At 42.6% G+C, this 20,540-nt stretch overlaps 1 protein-coding gene across 2 annotated transcripts in view; it reads left to right on the forward strand.

Annotated features, from left to right (window-relative positions):
* The window catches only part of ADSS2 (adenylosuccinate synthase 2), a 247,389-nt gene that overhangs the window by 156,838 nt on the left and 70,011 nt on the right, over positions 1-20,540 (forward strand). For both annotated transcript variants that reach the window (XM_033936570.1, XM_033936571.1), the window contains one exon: positions 8,075-8,182. In XM_033936570.1, coding sequence (XP_033792461.1) covers positions 8,075-8,182 — 108 coding nt within the window. The remainder of the gene's footprint in view (positions 1-8,074; positions 8,183-20,540) is intronic.

Consider the following 20,540-nt stretch of genomic DNA (forward strand, 5'->3'; position numbering starts at 1 on the left):
CATCCTCTTGTTTCCAGATTCATGAAAGGACTTTTCGATATCGAACCATCTCTCAAACTGCCTCCAGTGGTTTGGGACCTTAATGTTGTTCTCTCTAAACTGATGAAGCTTTCTTTTGAACCAATGTCTTCGGGTCATCTTAAATATCTTACTTGAAAAGTGGTATTTCAAATCTCCATTACTTCTGCTCGTCGAGTGAGTGAGCTTCAAGCACTGGTGGTGGACCCTGCTTTTACAATGTTCCACCATGATAAAGTAGTGCTTCGCACCCATCCAAAATTCCTCCCAAAAGTAGTCACAGAATTTCATTTTAATCAATCGATTTTGCTTCCAGTATTTTTTTCCAAGCCTCATTCTCACCCTGGAGAAACGGCTCTTCATACTTTGAATTGCAAACGAGCCTTGGCTTATTACTTACAGCGAACTCAGTCACATAGAACATCTCCTCAACTGTTCATCTCCTTTGATCTTAACGGGTTGGGACAGCCTGTATCCAAGAGTACCATTTCCACGTGGTTGGCGGCCTGTGTTGCCTTCTGTTTTGCTCTGGCTGGGCTGCAGCTCGGGGGTCATGTAACAGCACACAAAGTCCATACTATGGCAGCTTCAGTTGCTTTCTTATGTTCCACTCCTTTTGATGAGATTTGTAAAGCTGCTACTTGGTCCTCAGTTCATAACATTCACATCTCACTACTGTCTGGAATCTTTTTCCAGATGGGATGGTCACTTTCGCCAAGCAGTATTGCAAAATTTATTTTCTTAATGGCCAACACTCCCTCCATCCTATTGTAGTAAGCTAGGGAGTCCCACATGTGAGAATATGCTGCCTGCTTGTCCTGGGATAAAGCACAGTTACTTACCTTAACAGGTGTTATCCAGGGACAGCAGGCAGATATTCTTACAACCCCCTCTCCTCCCCTGGTTGGCTTCTTAGCTTGCTTACGGAACTGAGGAACTTCGAGCCTATGTCGGGTGGGAAGGCACTTGCACATGTGTGGTGCGGGCAGTCGCAAAGTTTCTAAAAACTTATAGTGGCGATACACTTTTAAAGCTTGTCACCCACAAGTGAGCATATTTGCCTGCTGTCCTTGGATAACACCTGTTACAGTAAGTAACTGTTCTTTCCATTCTCTCTTTCCAGTATGACCCACAGTGCCTCTTCCTTACCCTGTACATCGTACAGTTGTGTGGCTTTAATATGATCTTTAGCATATAATGCTTTTCTTCCTACCCTGTCTTTCCTGAATAGATGTTGCCTTGTATAACTATATCCCAGTCATAGTTCTTTGTGATCAATGTCTCCGTGATTGCCACTAAATCCAAATCAGCCTCTACCATCACAACCTTTAAATCAAAACCTTGCTTTCCATACTTCAAGCATTAGTATATACTGCTTTCCAGACATTGCCTCTTCTTCCCATTCGTGTAGATGTATTTAATGATTCACTTACCTGAGGGCTTATACTTTCCTGGGGACTTTGATCACCTTGCTTCTGAAGGCATTTCTTCCCTTCTTTGATAGATGTGCACTATCCCTGCTCAGCAGCCCTTGGAAAATCATACCATGTTTCAGGAAACCAAAACGCCCATCTGTATAGTCACGTAGTCATCTCCAATATGTGAGCTTCTCTGCTTTGGCCTTTACCCTCAGCAGGGAGGATTAATGAGAATACTACCTGCATACCTGACTGCTTCACTTCTCTCCCAGAACCACAAAGCCACGTTTGATGCATTCAGCGCAGTACCTAGCAGTATCGTTAGTGGCAGTTCATAGCTCATGTAGCTGGAGCGGAAAACATTCAAGCAGGCTTCCTGAACAGGAAACTACTGGACCCAGGAAACTAGAGAATGGGATTGGACACCTTTGCAAAAACAATGAAATGCTGGGAGCAGCTGATAATGGATTTGAAGGCCTTGCAGCCTTTGTCAAGGGTGCCCATATATTTCAGTTGCAGAAGAGATCTGTGGTTGAAGGAATTCAAGTTTATTAAAATTTGATGTCCCGCCTTATCAATATTCAAGGCATTTTACAAAGTTTAAAAATACAGAGAAAGCATAAAAATGGGGAATTTGGTGCACTATCTGAATTGGGGCTATTAGTTAGTCTGCTGTATGTGTTCCTGCTGTAGCCATTGCTGGGCTGGGTCAAATGATAGAAGGAGAACTTGGTGTTGTTTATGGCCCTGGACTGGCTTCAAAGACCCTGGTATAGAGTTCTGATATGTTTCACATTGGAAATTCCATTGAGGTTTCTGTTGGAGGAGGATTTGTTGATTGGGGTGGGTGGGGCCTCTACTGATGATAAACCCATTTTGTCTTATGACAGGGGTCCTCAAATCCAGTCCTCAAACTCTACAATCCAGCCTGTTTTTCAAGATTTCTACAATGACTATGTATGAGATCTTTTGGCTTGCAATGGAAACAGTGAATGCAAATAGATCTATGCATATTCTTTGCAGAAATCCTGAAAACCAGGTTGGGTTGTGGACATTGAGGACTGAATTTGAGGACCACTGTCTAATTACTTGGTTTTTGAGAGGGCAAATGAGGAAGAGAGGATACACTATCAAATCGCTACTATGCTGAGGTTAAGAAGAAAATAAACTTCCTTGGCCCAGAGTGTGACACATTTTTTGAGGATTGGTGTGATGTGGTTCTGCTTCAGGCTCCCATGCTGGAATTTTTTGCAGCATGGTTTGGACAGGCTATTGATGTTGATTTCCCTTAAGATTCATGTGGTAGCATTGTGTGCCATTGAGGCTTGATTCATAGCAAGGCCTTGAAATTCGGTTCCCTGGAGGGGTGTGTGAAGCTAATTCACCCTCCTCATCCAGTGGTTCTGCCTTGTGACTTAATCTCATGTTGTTAGCCTTGATTCAGTCACCCTTAGAGCCATTGAAGGATGTTATGTTGAAGGATTTTTCTTGAAGATGGTTTTCTGGTGGTTATCTGCTTGGTTAGAAAGATTTCTGCAGTGAACCCTCCTTGATTTTTTTTCGAAAGAGAAGGTTTTGCTGTACCCCGTTCCCTCTACTCCCTAATGTGGTTTCTTCTTTTCATGTTAATCAGAGCATCTTTCTCCTGGTGTTGGGGGAAGTGGGAGGGGATGTGGAACAGATGAGGCTTCATCAGCTGGATGTCAGAAGAAAGTGTATATAGAAATCCAACCCAATGCCAACTGAAATTTTTAAATATGTCTCATAGCATTCAGCAGTGACTCTCTTCACACAAACACACAGGCTTGTGGCTCACTTGTGCTCTTCATTGTCTCCCAGTATTTCTGCATTTCAACAAATGCACCTGCACACTGTGCACCTTAACATGTAACAGATTATTATATATCAAGCTTTATTGGCTGAAAATTGTGTTCAGAATTAAGTATAAACTATTACTACTGGTTTACTTGAGTATACAAGGGTGTGCCCTGCGATATCTGATGTACAGTGTATTTCCTTACATTGGGTTTCAAAAGCTGTGCTCGGCAACACAACATGACCTGGTGATTCCATCAAGAAAAGAGATGAGCCTGCAGACTGTGAGAGAGGAGGCATTTTCATGTTGTGGTCCAGAAGAGTGGAATAGGCTCCCATCTTACATTAAACATTAAAAAAATTTGGATGCCTTTAAGAAATTATTAAAAAGACATCTGTTTTGTTGTATGAAATACACAATATGAGATGTTGGCCGTTGAAAACCTGAGTTGTATTAGGTTGCTTGAGATTGATTTTTGGTATAGGAGAAGTGATTGGTGCTGCTATTATTGTCAGGCTGGTATTTTATTTTGATTTTATGTTGAATGTTATGTATATTTTTATTTTTTTGTAAGATGTTTGAAATGTTTGTGAAGTACTATTATGTGTGTTGTACTTTGCCTTGTAAAAGGTTGATTATAAATAAACGAACCATAAACCATAAATTTAATTGTTTTTAAATCCAAACTGTTTATACAGCGTATTTTCAATGATAGTGACACTTATTTTAAGTCAGTGGACCAAACATCAACATGGACTATGTTTCAAACTCTATATCAGGGATTGGTCCTCATTTAACTGACTACAATCGCAAAGGGTTTTCCAGGCCTACATTTCTAGCACCTACTTTTGATGTGAATTGCTCCTCTGTGGGCACTTTAGGGCCTCTAATGCCACATCTGGCGTTAGCAACACCCACAGTGGTGTTAGGTGGCATAAAAAGTGCCTATGGAGGCACAATTCTGGTGCCGATATTGTAGGTGCCAATAGGTGCCTTCAAACTCAAGTTAAAAATATAATTTAAATGGCGTATTTTACTGATATTGGGTGCTGGTTAGAGAATCTGGGCCTAAATGAATAGTTCTGGCATTGTTGACACTCAATATGTACTGTATATTCAGCATCACCACCTACATGGATAGAAATGCTGAATAATGTTGAGCATTGATGCTGGCTGGTGCTAAAAACCACTTGCACAGTTTTGTAAAAAAGATTAATGCTCTAGTACACTGGCCTAATAACTGACCCATTAAATTTAATTTAACCATTTATATTTAGAAATTCCACAATTTAAATATTGTAGTTTTTTTTACCTCTGACTTTTGTTTTTTAAATTTATTTACTGATTTATCTCCTCCTTTACTAACGCATAGCACGGGTTTTAGCGCCAGCAGTATTGGTAACTGCTCCGATGCTCATTGGAATTCTACGAGCATCGGAGCAGTTACCGCAACTGCCGGCGCTAAAACCCGCGCTACGCGTTAGTAAAGGAGAAGGTTATTTTGTATCCTCTTTATTTTTCCATTTTTAGGGGCTAGTAGTGCTATACAATATATTAATGACTGGGTTTTGTGTGTCTGTTTTTATTTCGGTTTTTTAAAGATTCTGTTTGTGTGCTGTTAAATTTAAGTTCAAGTTCATTTATTTCTTTATATACTATAATTCAAATAATAAAGTGGTTTACAATGTAATATCAAAGCAAGGAAGAAAAGGAAAAATGGGGAAGAAAATAAAAGTGAGGAAGAAATATAAAATTATCTGAGGAAAAGATAAAGGTGAAAGTAAGAGTAAATGTAGCTCTACATTGTTCCTCAGATTACTTCCCATTAAGATCTGAGGAGTAGGAACATCATTATTTATTAATCCAAAGGCAGCTCTGAACAAGAAGGTCTTTAATGTAGACTTGAATTTTTTGAGAGATGATTCCTGTCTGAGTTGAGTAAGTAGTACATTCCAAAGTTTGGTTCCTATTACAGAGAAGATAATTTTTCAAATTCCTTCATATGTGATATGTCTAGAACTGGTAATTATAAGTAGGGTTTGTGACTGAAGATTTCTTCCAGGTGAGTATGGAATTAATAGTTGGTCCAAGTAGGCTGGAGATCTTGTTTGATGAGTTTTGAATATAACTAAGAAGATCTTAAAGGTTAGGTGGTGTGACTGGAAACCAATGAGCTGATTTCAGTAAGGAAGTGACATGATCAAATTTCTTTTTTCTAGTAATCAATTTGATGGCTGTGCTTTGAATCATTTGTAATTGTTGAAGGTCTTTTGTAAGGGTACCATGGTAAAGAGAATTACAGTAATCTATTTTTCTTCTGTATTTAAACATTTTTTCAGTAAATATAAACTTGGCCACTCGCTGGTTAAATAGTGCTTAACTGTCTAAATGCAAATATTCAGTATAAGATCAGCAGAGAAAACCAGTTAATAGTTCCAGTTAGTGGCTAAAAGCGGCAATTTTCAGCTCTGACTAGCTAAGTTTAATGGTCAAATCAGGCTGCACAAATAGCAGTTCTATCTTTGGCCATTGCAAACTTAATCAGCCAATGCTGAAAATTGACTTCGCCAGCCAAAAATAAACCAGATATTCAATGCTGATCACTGCTTTGAATATCTGTGGTCATTGCCGACCACGAGAGATAGCCGGCCTTTGAATATCGGCAGGAAAATATATAAGCTACCCAAATCAGAATATAAAAAATATTTGAGGATATACAGTATTCTCAAAGCAACATATTGCTTTTTCTCTAGGATGGTGTTTTTCAATTCTGTCCTGGAGTAACCAGGACACATCCACAATGAATATTCATGAAAGAAATTAGCATACAATGGAGGCAGTATAGGCAAATCAAGTTTATTTGTATTCATTGTGGATATCCTGAAAACCTGACTGGCAAAGGGGGGTACTCCAGTACTCAGTTGAGAAACACTGCTCTAGAATACCTTGAAAGCAGGATCCATGTTTCAAAGATTTGTGTTTTGGCGAGGGAGATGGTGTGAGTATAAATTTAAAGTGCTTAATTGCCTTTTAGTAGCTATGGAAAAAGGACAGTTCAGATACCTCATAGTAGAGAATGACACGGGGGAAAAATTTGTCCGTCTTCGCCCTGTCCCCATGAGCTCGTCCCCGTCCCGTCCCCGCAAACCATCTGATCCCATCCACACAAACCTCAAATAATTTCATACTGAACTTATTTTATTAAAGTATGAAACGAAACAATATTCGGTATAATTGTCATTTTATAAATCAAAGTTCTGGCTGCCGAACTAGAGAAAGAGATCTTTAGCTGGCAGGGCTTTGTTTATAAATGTTTATCAACACAATTAATATACTACTTTATCCTAAAGGAAAAAAAAAAAGAAAAGAAATATAATTTTTTTTTCTACCTTTGTTGTCTGGTTTCTGCTTTCCTCATTTTCTCATTCAATTCCTTCCAATCACTGTCTGCCTCTTCCAAATGCTCTGTTACTGTGCCTCTCCCTTCCATCTCTCCCTCCACCCCCCCACTTGTCTGCCACCCATATTCTTCCCTCCTCTCCCCCCATAGTCTGGCATCTCTGTTTTCTTCCCTTCCAACTTTCCTTCCCTCCCCCAGGTGATTTTTAGCATCTCTCTCCTTTTCTCCCCTCAGATCTTTTCTCCCCAATCCAGCATGTGGCTTTTTTTTCTTTATCTCCTCCTTCCATCCAGTTCCCTTCAGTGTCTATTCCACTCTCTCCTACCCACTTTCCTTCAGTGTTTTCTCCCCCTCTCTCTCTCCCATTTCCTTTCAGTGTCTTCTCCCCTCTCTCTCTTCCCCATTTCCCTTCAGTGTCCTCTCCCCACTCTCTCCCCTCCACTCCCCCTCTCCACTTCCCTTCAGTGCCATTCATGCGGTCCAGCAGCCCCCTCCCTCCCTCCTGATCACCGCAGTCCGGGCATCTCCCTCCTCCCTTCCCCTCAACTTTGTGGCGATTTTCATTATTTTTGCCTCCTAGCTGCCCAAGCCGGCTTTCATAAAGTCACATGCGGGTGCCCGAAACTTCTCGTCTGACGCAACTTCCTGTTTCTGGTTGCATCAGAGGAGAACTTTCATGCAGCTGCACTCGACTTATTGAAAGATGGCTCGGGCAGCTGGGAGACAAAAAAAAAAGAAAATCGCCACGAAGGTGAGGGGAAGGGAGGGAAGGAGATGGCCGGACAGCAGCAATCAGAAGGAAGGAGGGAGGGGACTGCTGGACCACATGATCGGTGACTGTGTGCGTTCCCTCAATTAACTGCAGAGACAAGGCCATTTACAGCTCCTCAGGGCAGTGAATGGCCTTGTCCCTGTACCTGCGGCGACCACTTTTTTCCTCTCACTGTTTTGGCGGGTTACCCGTGGCTAACTGCAGGTAATAGCCACCGTGTCACTCTCTACCTCATAATCTATCTTATGTTATACATTGATTGATGAATATGAAATGCAGTTCTGTAATCTGGGGATCTGCATTTACACTGCTCTTGTGCATGTACATGTGTGGGACTCCCAATTATGCAGAGTACTGTACACTACAGGTGTCTATGCTGCATTTAGGTGCTCATATTTAAACCAGCTCTATAGTTGGTATAACTGTAGGTGTGTAAATGTTAGATGTGCTGATACCAGGTTATCCTAGTATTCTACAGTGGGAACCTATGTGTTCAGGTGCCATTAAAGATAAGCTCCTACAGTGTGTCCTTGGGGCACCTAAATGGAGGCACCCAGTTGTAGAATTGCCTTCTTTGTGTCTAGAACTGTTGTGCTTGTTGAGGAATACTGTAGCATAACTTGCTGGTGCTTTCTGTTTTTATTTCTAAGTTTGGGAACCACAAAGAAAGGTATTGGTCCAGTGTATTCTTCCAAAGCTGCACGGAGTGGCCTTAGAATGTGTGACCTTGTGTCTGACTTCAGTGAATTTGCTGAGAGGTATGTATGCTGGTGTTTGAAATGTTACTTTTCTGGCATTTGTAGTAGATGGTTTGGAATGTGTTCCTGTTAAACCAGTGGCTGTAGATACGCTTTTACTATGAAATCTAGCTTGTGTTTAGGTTCTGTTAAAATAGTTTTGGCTGGAGTTTAATTGCCAGCTCTTTCAATTTCTTTGAATATATCTATATCATAATTTCCCATTAAAAGAAATTTCATTGGATATATCTGAGACAGTACACTTAGGCCTAGGGAGGGAAGACAACTGTTGCTACAATGCCTGTGAAAGAATCTCTCCATTGACCTGTGCTGACTTGGCAGACTGTCGGTGAGAGATGCAGGCACTGGCAGCTTAGGGGAAGAAACTGAGGAATCATGACACATGCTGGAAAATGCAATACCTAAATCATAAAAGAGCCAATTAACTAAGCTTTATTAAATATTCAGTATAATGTCAGCTTTAACCCATATTAACTGCTAAAGTGGAGTATGAACGGTTCATAGACAATGGCGCGAAAGACAAAGGCGCGCCCAGACAATTGAGCGCAGCGCGGAGGTGCGCACCACTCAAACTTACTGTTTTTAGGGGCTCCGACGGGGGGTTTTGTTGGGGAATCCCCCCACTTTACTTAATAGACATCGCGCCGGCGTTATGGGGGATTTGGGGGGTTGTAACCCTCCACATTTTACTGTAAACTTAACTTTTTCCCTAAAAACAGGGAAAAAGTGAAGTTTTCAGTAAAATGTGGGGGGTTACAACCCCCACAACGCGGCGCGATGTCTATTAAGTAACGCCCCCCCCGTCGGAGCCCTAAAAACAGTAAGTTTGAGCGGCGTGCGCCTCCGTGCTGCGCTCAATTGTCTGGGCGCGCCTTTGTCCCGGCGCGCTTTTGACCTGACACCAGTATGAACAGGTGAAGAGCACTTCTGTAACTATGTGTGAACATTTATGTGCATTTTGCACATGTAAATGTTTAGAATTCTAGTATATAAGCATATAGATGAACAAATTTGTCAGCATGGCAGCTGAACACTATTCCAATGCAATAGGGGAGACATTCTATACAAGTGGATTGTAATGGCTGCATGCCATATGCAGAAGGAATCCAGTCCAAACTTTTTCTGTGACTCTGCTCTACTTCAGTGTGCTCTCTAGCTCCACCTACAGTTTTTCCTTTCTACACATGTGCCAGCAGAAGTGTGTTTGTTCTGCTCTCCTTTTTATCTGGTGTTTTTCATCCCTTATCTCAGGATTTCTTGTACTCTGAGCGATTCTTAAGCTCTGCCTGCATGGAGAACTCACAGGCTTCAGTTTGCAGCTGACAGGCCAATCCCTGGTGGTACCTGTCAGCCAGCCTGCTTCTGAGGAGTTTGGGGCATCCCCGTTTCTTCTACTGCCAAACGAAGTTCAGCGCAGGCTGTTGGGCATCCATATCAGACTGAACGGTGTCTCGCAGGATACCAGCTGCGTTACATGTTTGCGCCTGTTCTGAGCACATCCGTTGTTTCACAGGGGTGTAGCTGCAGTCAGGCATGGAATCTGACTGGCAGCCCAAAGATCAGTATCATGGAGGCATTCCAAGCATCAGGCAGTGGTTCTCTGATTCCAGCTACTGTAAGAGAGCTGTGGCAGGCTTCAGCATATTTCAGCACAGGTCACAAAAGGCTGTTATAGCCTGTGAGGTGAATGGGGGGAGGGGGATCTAAGTTTCACAGTTTTGAAGGTTTCTGCATATCCCCCTGTGTTTCCCCACCTGAAAACCCCTAAAATTGCCATTTTTAATGTTTGTTATATATGAAAAATATCACAATTTTGGTGCAGATTTCTTAGCAGTGGCCATCTTGAATTTTTAATGATTTTGGTTTTTTTTTTCCTCCAAAAGCTCCCTGCTTATCCAAAACTGCAATTTTTGCCACCAAACTTGTTGGGATGGAGTACTTGGGCTCTCCTAGTGTGACTTCTTGCCGGGATTGTGCAAATTGGGTGCCTTTGGAGTGATTTTGTGCCACATGTCACATGGCGCTGCCGGGAGTGGTGACAGCTCAAGGCTTAGCTTCTCCCCTGATTAAACAGGTGACTAAATGCTCGGCTAGTCCAGCGGAGCAGCTTATTTTGTTTTCAGGGCTTGGCACGGCTAATGGTTCCGTACGCAGCCTCAGAACCACATTCTTCCATCATCTCAGGGTAACTCCACCACGGGAGCCAGAGTCCTTTGCAGACTTTGTCATATTTGCAGACTGCATTTTGTAGCAGGCGTTCTTCTCCTGCGTAGTCCCACTCTATCCCCTACTCCGTCTCTAAACAGTGTTGCTTTTATTGGCATGTCTTCCTTTCAGTCCGCTGCTGTTTCAGTGCTCCCTGATCCTTTTCTGGGTGATCCTTTGACTGAGACCAGCTTGCTGGTCCTTTATGCTCCAGCTCAGCCCTTCTGGGCATGGGAGTTCAGGGACTGTATTCTGACTCCTCAGAGTCCTGGGAAGCGGCTTTGCTGGATCTTACCTTCCAAGTTTCCAAGTTTATTTAAGCTTTGATATACTGACCATTGACATATATCTGTTCGGTTTACAATTCTAAAAAAAATATGATACATAAAATTTTAAAAATAAAAGAGGGGTGGTGGGATCAAAGTTAAGACGCTTACATTTGATGTAAGTGATATGAAAGGAGTTAGGGGATGGGTAGAGTAATAATTATATAAAAAAATGAAAATAAGAGGAGGTACGGGGGGGATGGGAAGAAACATCAGGGAATGGGAGGTCACATCACAGAAGTGGTTCCTATTGGAGGATGAAGGAAGGATGTTGCAGTCGGAGAAACAATGTTATCTTGTCTGGAATGTGTCCTGAAACAAAAAGGATTTAAGCATGGTTTTGCATTTATTGAAAGATTTCTCATGATGGAGGTGAGGTGGCATGGCATTCCAGAGTGTGGGAGCTGTGACAGAGAAATTTGTGTTTCTAGTATAATAGAGATCTTTAATTGAAGAGATGATTAACAGGTTTGATCGGCTGATCTGAGGGACTTAGATGAGGAGAAAGGAACGATGCGTTTATTGAAGAAAGCTGGAGAACGGGTAAGTTTGATTTTGAAAAAAAGCAAAAGATTTTTATATGTGAAGCGAAGTGAAATTGGTAACCAGTGTGCTTCTCGAAGGAGAGGAGTGACATGATCATACTTTCTAGCTTTATGGATTAGTTCTTGATATTGCCTTCAACCATAACCCAACTCCCCACTGCCCTCCAACCCAGCCAGCAGATTAACTGTATCCATGATATCCTGTTTGTCTGCTTAGATTGTAAGCTCTTTAGAGCAGGGACTGTCTTCTTTGTGACTCTGTGACGTCTGGTAGCGCTATAGAAATAATTAATAGTAGTAGTAGTTGCTGCTGGAGTTGAATTTGGTCTCTTAGCTGGCTTTGTCCACTCTTTCCTCCTGGCTTTGTGGAGTGCGCTCCTAGTCTTCCACCTTTTCTTGGCACCCTGATATGACCTTTTTAATCTCAGAGCAGTATACCTCTCTGCAAGGAGCTCTTTTATCCGCTGGCACAGGAGTGCCAGCAGCTTTTGGGTCAGCCTAGGGTGAATTTTTTAGTTGCGCAGGTGACTACACGCACCTCTTTTCCCAGAGCAGGTGGTGTGGTGCTTGCGGATATGCAGGATCGTCGGGTAGATGTTGTCCTCCAGAGGCTTTTGATGCAGCTGCTTTAGATATTACAGCTGCTTCTGCAGCATCCTTTGTCCCTAGCACCTATTTGTCTCAGCAGAGCCACTGTGGAGCTTCCTCCGCAACTTCTTTTGGCTTCTTATGCAAGTGCTGACTAAGATGCCGGCGTACTCGGTTTTTGCTTTCAGGATGCTCTGTATATGACCATGAGTTACCCATTCCACTTAAAAGGCTGCTTTGGCTAAACTTTCTTTTAAGGAGTGGGTTTTGTTTGGCAAGGGACTGTACGACTCATGAATTCTGAGGTGGACCATTGCCCTATGTCCCTGCCTGACAGCAGACCCAAAATATTTAGAAATTCTGGTCACTCTGATTTTTTTTTTTGTGGCTCCGGGCGATTCCACCCGTATACAACTGCCATTCCAGGTGATTCCACCCATATACGATTGCCATGTTTCTGAGATTTTCCCACAGCTCCTGGCAGCAGTACTCTGACAGCAGACACATCCAGCCACCTGACTCCTGTTTCGCACACAAAGATGCAGTGTCGCCGGGCCAAAGTATGCCTCTCCACCAATAGGGGGAAGACTCTCAATTGTCTGCTGGCCTGGGCTCACCTTTCGTCCAACCTGTGGGTCTTAGATATTCTTTGGTCAGGCTTCACATTGGACTTTCCTGGCTTCTGATGGATTGGTTTGTAGACTCTCCCTCAGGTCGACCTGCCACAGCGCTCAAGGTGCAAGCCACTATACAATGCTTGCTGGATATTCAAGCTATTAAGCCGGGGCTGCCCGATCTCTCGAGCTCAGGTGGCTACTCCATATACTTCATTGTGCCTATGAAAGGGTCCAACAATTGGGAACCTGTTCTGGTTCTCCAGCATGTAAATGCGGCTCTCTTGGTACCACACTTTCGCATGGAGACAGTGTGATCTGTCATTGCAGCAGTGGCCCTGGGAGAGTTCCTCACCTCTCTGGATATCATGGAAGCTTACATGCACATGCCGATATTTCCAGGCATACCGTTCATGCTTGCTGTTTCATGTTTGTTTGTTGTTTTTTTTAAATCATTGCCAGTTCTCGGCTCTCCATACCTTCACCAAGATGATGCTGGTCATGGCAACTTATTTATGGAACATGGGTCTGCCAAACACCCTTACTTGGACGTCTGCTTGATAAGAGCTCCCTCATTGGCCAAGGGTCACTATACAGTGGATCTGGTGATCACCATTCTGGAGGGCTTTGGTTGAATTGTGAGCTCTGGATGGAGCAGTCTGACGCCCATGCAGCCTCTGGAATATCTGGGTGTTCTGTTCGTTTCGGTAGCATGCCATGTCTATTTTACAGAGGCAAGCTGATGGTAGCTCCATCAGCATGGGGTGGTTTTCAGGTCCTAGGGTCCATGGCAGCTGCATTGGATGTGGTTCCTTGTGCGAGAGTGCAGAGGTGCCCTCTCCATGCCTTTCTGTCTTTTTGGGTTCCACACAAGTCTGTGTTACAGTCCAGTCTTCCCTGGACTCTGGAGACTCGAGCCTGCAAGGCTTGGCGGCTTCTCCCTCAGCCGCTCTTTAGGGGCGTACTGCTAAGGATTGACTCCTGGGTTGTAGTGATGACAGCTGCCAGCTTTTGGGGCTAGGGAGCCCACTTTACTTGTCATCCCATCTAACGGGGTTGGAATCTCTCCCACAGGGCATTGTCGATTGACCAGCTGGAGCTGAGAGCTATGCGGCTGGCTCTGATGCGATTCCAGAAGTTTCTGGAGGTCCAAGTAGTTGGAATCTTCTCCGACAGTGCAATGGCAGTAGCCTATGTCCTTTGCCAGGGGGCCGCCAAGAGAACCTTTCTGGCTTAGAAGGTCCGCCTTCTCTTTCTGTGGACGGTATGTCCTCTGCAGTCATTTTCTACAGCACATGTGACGGAAGTCTACAATGTTCCAGCTGACTCCCTCAGCAGAAAGGCTTTGGATACCGGTAAGTGGAGCTGTCCTCAGCAGTGTTCCAAGCCCTTGTGCAGCACTGGGGGCTGCCCTGCTTTGTCCTCGTGGCCAACAGCACAGAACATGTAGACTCCTTGATTCTTCATTCAAAGATCTGAACCCAGCAGCAACGATCTCGATGCTCTTGTGCAACCATGACCTTGGGATTCTCCTGTATGTCTTTCCTCCCTAGCTTATGATAAGCTGAGTTGATAAAACATACCTGAGATAAGTTTCATAGTTGAGTTCAATGAAGAATTGATCTTTAAGATGGTTATACTGCTGGTTTTGGAATGCGTGACTGTGCTTGAGGCTGAAATGTGTATGTTTGAATTGTATGACTTTTCTACATTCATTTAATTACTCGAACTGACTAAAGATATACAAGTTGAAAGAAGGTTATTTTAAATGAGCATACTGCCAAAAAAGGAAATAGGAATAAATATTGATTGAAGATAGAACCAATTGAATTTAAAAAAAGAATATGGCTTTTTTTGCCGATGACTTCAGCAGGAGCATAGTGACTTGTCATGTGTTAAACCCTGTGGATATACTGTACAGCTCCAGATTCTGAGGCTTTTTTCCCTTATGGCAGTCTTTAAGGTAAATGAGGTAGTAGTAAAACAAATTTAGCCTCAAAAATACATTTAGCCTCTTTGAGTTTCTCTTCACTCTATTATGACCTCCCCCCTAATTGTTGTGGTCTAAGGAAGATAATGTTGAATGCCTTAATTTTGAAAATTTCTTCTTATGATGTTTTTTTCTGTTTTTCTTAAGCAAGAGTTTTCTTGTACATGTATGTTAAAATTGCAATAAAATATAAATTATAATAATAAAAAATAAATTTAACCTCAAGATATCACGATTCACTAGTGGGACATATTTAATGGTATACTATATGGTAGGAGGAGAGAGTAGTACACTTCTCCCTCCGGATTCGCGGGGGATAGGGGCAGAGCCGGACCGCGAATGGTGAAATACCGTGAATATCTTCTGGTCCGGCTCTGACCCACTCCTGCCTTCCCCCTAGCATCCTGACTTTACCTGGTGGTCTAGCGGGCTTTTGGGGCAGGAGCGATCTTCCTACGCTCCTGCCCCGTGCAGATCGCCAATAGGAAATAGCTGCCGTGAGTTCTTGTAGTCTCTCGAGACAACGACGGGAACTCGCCACAGCCATTTCCTATTAGCGATCTACACGGGGCAGGAGTGTAGAAAGATCGTTCCTGCCCCGAAAGCCCGCTAGACCACCAGGTAAGGCCGGGACGCCGGGGAGGAAGGCTAAACTGTGGGTTTTTTTTTCTTTTTTCCCCCTCCCCCAAAAATCGCAAATATGTGAAATCGCGATTGCCGAAACTGCGAATGGGGAGGGGGAAGTGTATACTATATGGTATTGGAGGAGAGTGTGGTGTAGTGGTTAGAGCTACAGCCTCAGCACCCTGAAGTTGTTGGTTCAAACCCTGCACTGCTCCTTGTTACCCTGGACAAGTCACCTAATCCTCCATTGCCCCAGTTACATTAGATTCAGGTTCAGGTTTATTAAAATTTGATATACCACCTTATCAAATATCAAAGATAGATTGTGAACCCACCGGGACAGAGAGGGAAAATGCTTGAAGTACCTGTATGTAAACCACTTTGAATGTGGTTGTAAAACTACAAAAAGGTGGTATACATGTCTCAATCTTAAAAAAAAGAAAAAAAAAAAAAAGAAAAGGTATTCCATGATATGCTGTCATTCAGTGGATAGCAACTCATTCAGGCCATATCGTTCTGGTGGCTCTAGACTGGTCTCACAGGCCATGGTATGCGGATCTGCTGCATCTTCGCAGAGGTTGCAGCCTTCAGTTCATGTCCTACCAGACCTGCTTTCTCAGGATCTGGTCTCTAAGGAGGACGCCGGTTGCTTTGCTCTTAAGGCATGACTTTTTCGTGTGCAGCTTTAGCACACACGGGCTATTCAGTGGTAGTTTTTGCCACGCTTCTCAAGTTTATGAAGTTGACTACTGTGTCTGCCTATGCTAGAGCATGGCAGACTTTTAGCATTGGTGTGACATATTCCGCTCCAATTTCGGTGGTTATCACCTTTCTTCCGGCTAGTCTAGATTCAGGCTTCACTATGGCATCCATTCTAAACTAAACTAACTAAACTAAACCTTAAGTTTATATACCGCATCATCTCCATGGAAGTAAAACTCGGCACATTTTATAAGAACTTAAAAATGAGAAAGGGTAGGAAAAGGTTTACATAAGTTTATAAATCGAGTGGAAAAGTAAGGGAAAAGAAATTACATGTTAGAGAAGAGCCAGGTTTTTAGTTGCTTGCGGAATAAATGGAGGGAGCTCAGGTTCCGCAGCGGGATAGTAAGGTCATTCCAGAGACCTGTGATTTTGAAAAGAAGTGATTTTCCCAGTTTACCTGCATGGAGAATACCATGTAGGGAGGGGAAGGATAGTTTTAATTTATGGGCGGTCCTGGTGGAGTCAGGGCACGAGGAGTTGAAAGAAAGTGGGATTAGGGAAGGAAGGATGCCGTGAATAATCTTAAAAGCCAGGCAAGAGCATTTGAATTGGACTCTGGAAATCACTGGGAGCCAATGAAGATTGGCCAGGAGTGGGGAGACGTGGTCAGATTTACGTTTTGCAAAAATCAGCTTGGCTGCCGTGTTCTGAATAAGCTGGAGTCTTTGGAGGCTTTTTTTTTTGTTAAGCATAGGTAAATGGCATTACAATAGTCAAGTTTGGAGAGGATGATGGATTGGACAAGGACGGCAAAATGTTTTTGGCGGAAGAAGGGTCTTGCTTTCCTTAGCATGTGGAGGCTGAAAAAGTATGATTCATATCCAAATGGCTGGGTTCTCTTATTTCAGAGCCCGGGACCTTCTTTAGTCTTGGGTGTCTTTGCATTAGACTGCCGATTTAACCACTGTTCCTTTTGTGGGACCTCAACCGTGTGCTGTCTATCTTTACCATAGCTTCCTTTGAGCCTATTCGAGATGCTTCCCTCTTGGCCTTGACTTTCCAGACTGTCTTTCTGGTCACTGTTACTTCAGTGAGTCGTGTCTCAGAACTTCAAGCTCTTTCTTATAGAGTGTCGTTCTGTTGATTCTCGGTGTCTAGTCTTTCCTTGCACACAGTTCCTTCTTTCCTGCTGCAGCTGGTTTCGGCTTTCCATGTGAATCTGGAAGTGTGTTTGCCTGTTTTTCAGCTATGGGTTCTAGGAAGCAGAATTGCACTTTGGGGAACCTAGCTGTACGCAGAGTGATCCTTTTCTATCTGGAAGTCACTAATGAGTTTCATCTCTCGGACCATCTGTTTGTGCTGATTCGTTCTGTCAGGCGAGGTGCTCCCGCTACCAAGTCCACGATATCCAGATTTATTTATTTAATTCAATTTCTATCCCATCCTCCCAGTAGCTCAGAATGGGTTACAAGCCAACATTCACAGTGGAATACATTTGGACAGTACAATGACTATATAGCAACTTTAGGACAGCACAACGATTATACATTAGGATAGTACAATGACTATACAGCAGCTTTTTAGTTGAAGAGGAAGGTTTCACTGCTTTCCGGAAGGTCATTAATGAGTTCTGTAATCTGATTTGCGGGGGCAGTTGGTTTCAGAGTTGAGGGATGAAGTGGCTGTTGGAGTGTTTGCGGGTAGTTTCTGACAGGAGAGACCTTCTTGGGGGGATGCACAGGCGTTTCTCCATTTGAGAGCGGAGGAGGTATGTTGGGGTGTACAGGGGAAGCTTGGATCCTATGTAGGTTGGGGTGGTGGTATATATTCTTTTATGTGCTATTACCAGGGCCTTGAATGCATAGTGTTTGTTGATCAGCAGCCAGTGCTCTGCACGGAGGGCTGGGGAGATGGGGTCGTGATAGTTGAGATTGTGTAGTAGGCAGATTGCTGTGTTTTGGACATGCTGGAGGTGTTTGAGATCTTGTTTTGGCCACTCCATTAAATAGGGAGTTGCAGTAATCCATCCTGGAGAGAACATAGGCATAGAGGAGTTCGGCTAGGTCTGGCTTGGAGATGTAAGGTTTGATCCTTCTCAGCTGGCGGAGGTAGTAGAAGAAGGTGGAAACTACCTGAGATATGTGGGAGGCCAGGGACAGGTGGCCGTCTAATGTTACTCCAAGACTGCATACCTGGTTTGCTGCTGTTAGTGAGGTGGAATCCCATGATAGAGTTGGGCGTGTGTATTTGGCACTTTTTCCTGATCCATAAGAGTTCAGTCTTGGAGGCATTCAGTTGTAGTTTGTTGTTTGTCATCTAGGTTTTCATGATCGCGGAAGATAAGTGGAAATGTTTTTCTTCTATCTTTTTTTGTTTTCTATATCAAAGCACAGTATAGAGCTTTTTTCATTTTCATTGAAGGTTTTTTGCTAATGAGGTGACCGCTCAACCACCTTTAGAAAATCACTTTAGTGGAGGTGGGAGGGTCTGAGGCTTTTTCCTTCAGTTTCAATTTGGTATAAGCCTATGCTGTTCTTATGTTCTTATATTACACCATTGGACATTAAGCATCAATTGTAATTAAAAGTGTTACTATATATTATTGACTTTTTCATGATATTTGAGTCATTTTTGCCCTTATACATGCTTTCACATTTCATTACTGTCTGGAGACTCATTCCAGATGGGATATTCGGTTCGGCCAAGCAGTTCTACAGAATTTATTTTCGACTTAAATGCAAGTTTCTCTCCATCCCTTGCTTATCAGATAAGGAGTCCCATATATGAGAATATGCTGCCTGCTTGTCCTGGGACAAAACACAGTTACTTAGCTGTAACAGGTGCTATCAAGGAACAGCAGGCAGATATTCTTACAACCCCCTCCCCTCCTCCCTAGTTGGCTTCCTAGCTGTTTTTTACTGAACTAATGGTCCAGCGAGCTGATGTCAGGTGGGAAGGCTTTCACGGTATGGACTATATTGAGACTTCTGAAGCGTTTAAGTGATATACACTTTTAGACTGTCCATACTTGGCTCTGTGGATGACGTTGCTCACGTGAGAATATCTGCCTGCTGTCCCTGGATAATACCTGCTACAGCAGTAGTCTCAAACTCGCGGCCCGGGGGCCACATCCAGCCTGTCAGGTACTATTTTGAGGCCCTTGGTATGTTTATCATAATCACAAAAGTAAAATAAAACAGTTTCTTGATCATATGTCTCTTTAGCTATAAATTACAATATTATTATTAAGACTTAGCCAAAAGGAAAGATTTATAAACTATAAAGAGTTTTACCTCATGCAAAATTGTCATTTATTTAATAAGACATTAACTATTTTTTCTGAAGCCTTCCAAGTACCTACAAATCCAAAGTGTGGCCCTGCAAAGGGTTTGAGTTTGAGACTACTGTGTTACAGGTAAGTAACTGCTATTTCCTCAGATTACTCTCGAGTCTGTTCATTTTACCTTCATCCTATGTCTCCTCATTCCATTTTCCAATGGAAAGACTCACCTTCTGTCCATTTATGGTCATCTCTATAATATCTTCCCTCTCCCATCTTTCTTTGAAATTATACGTATTAAGTCTGTCCCCACATGGTTCATGATGAAGACAGTTGACTATTTTAGTAACTGTGTCCTTGTCATATTTAGTTTCTCTCACCAGTTTGCTTGCTGGTGGAAATGTGAACATCTAATTGTTGATGTGCACAAACTGGATTATGTTAGTATTCTATAACAGAGTTCAGGTGGCTAGGTTCCCTTATAGAATAGACTCCTACCAGGGTGCCTAAATGAACTAAACTAAATCTTGGACTTGTATACTAAGTCATTCCTGAGAAACAAGGCTCAATTTGGTTAACAATAGTTGTAATTAATAGAAAGAATTGACCTCATAGAAACTTATCTGCTAGAAAATACTGAAACAGAGTAGTTTTCAGAATTTTTCAAAAAATTTGAAGGGATAGATAGGATCTTATTTGAAAAGGTTGGTTGTTTCTAAATTGCTGTTAGTAAATAGGGGAAGGAATGAACAATTTTACTGATAGATCTGGTACCTTTATAGTAGGGAAAGAAAGTTTAAATACATGGATAGTTCTGCAACTTGAAGGACCATGTTTAAAGAATTGCCCCTTAAATTCACTGCATTAACAGTATATGTGAACTACCATGATCAACCCCCAACACTGAAATTCATATTAGGTGGCATGGAAGTGGTATGGAGTATGCCTTTAACTAGCACTCTTAGCCCCACATTAATGGCATGGCTGCCTTCCCCCAAGTTCTGCAAATATAGAATTTGCCAGTCAATATATAAAGTCCGCCCAAAGTTAGGCACCTACATCAGCATGCTTAGATGATGTAGGCACCTAATTTAATTGATTAACAAGCTTTATCTGTGCCAATAATTAGCAATTATACCTCATAATGGACATTAATTGGAATTAATTGATTTTATAAAAGGTGCCTTGTCCAAAATGCCTACCTAAAAGTGGGCGTAGTTAGAGGGCGGATTGTGGGCATGTTTTGGAGTTGGGCACCTATTTTTTTACTTAACATAGGTGCATGCATTTAGGCCAAGAAAGCACCTAAATGTTGGAACACCTAGTGAACCTAACGTAGCTTAGGTGTCACTAAGCATGATTCTGTATAGTGTACCTATCATTTATAGAATCATGCATAGCTCTGCACTAGTCTGTTCTGATTTTGTAGACAACCTATATAGAATTGGACCCTAATTGCAAAACCTAACGTGGTTTGGTAA

This window comes from Geotrypetes seraphini, chromosome 3 (assembly GCF_902459505.1).
Source record: "Geotrypetes seraphini chromosome 3, aGeoSer1.1, whole genome shotgun sequence".
Lineage (NCBI taxonomy): Eukaryota > Metazoa > Chordata > Amphibia > Gymnophiona > Dermophiidae > Geotrypetes > Geotrypetes seraphini.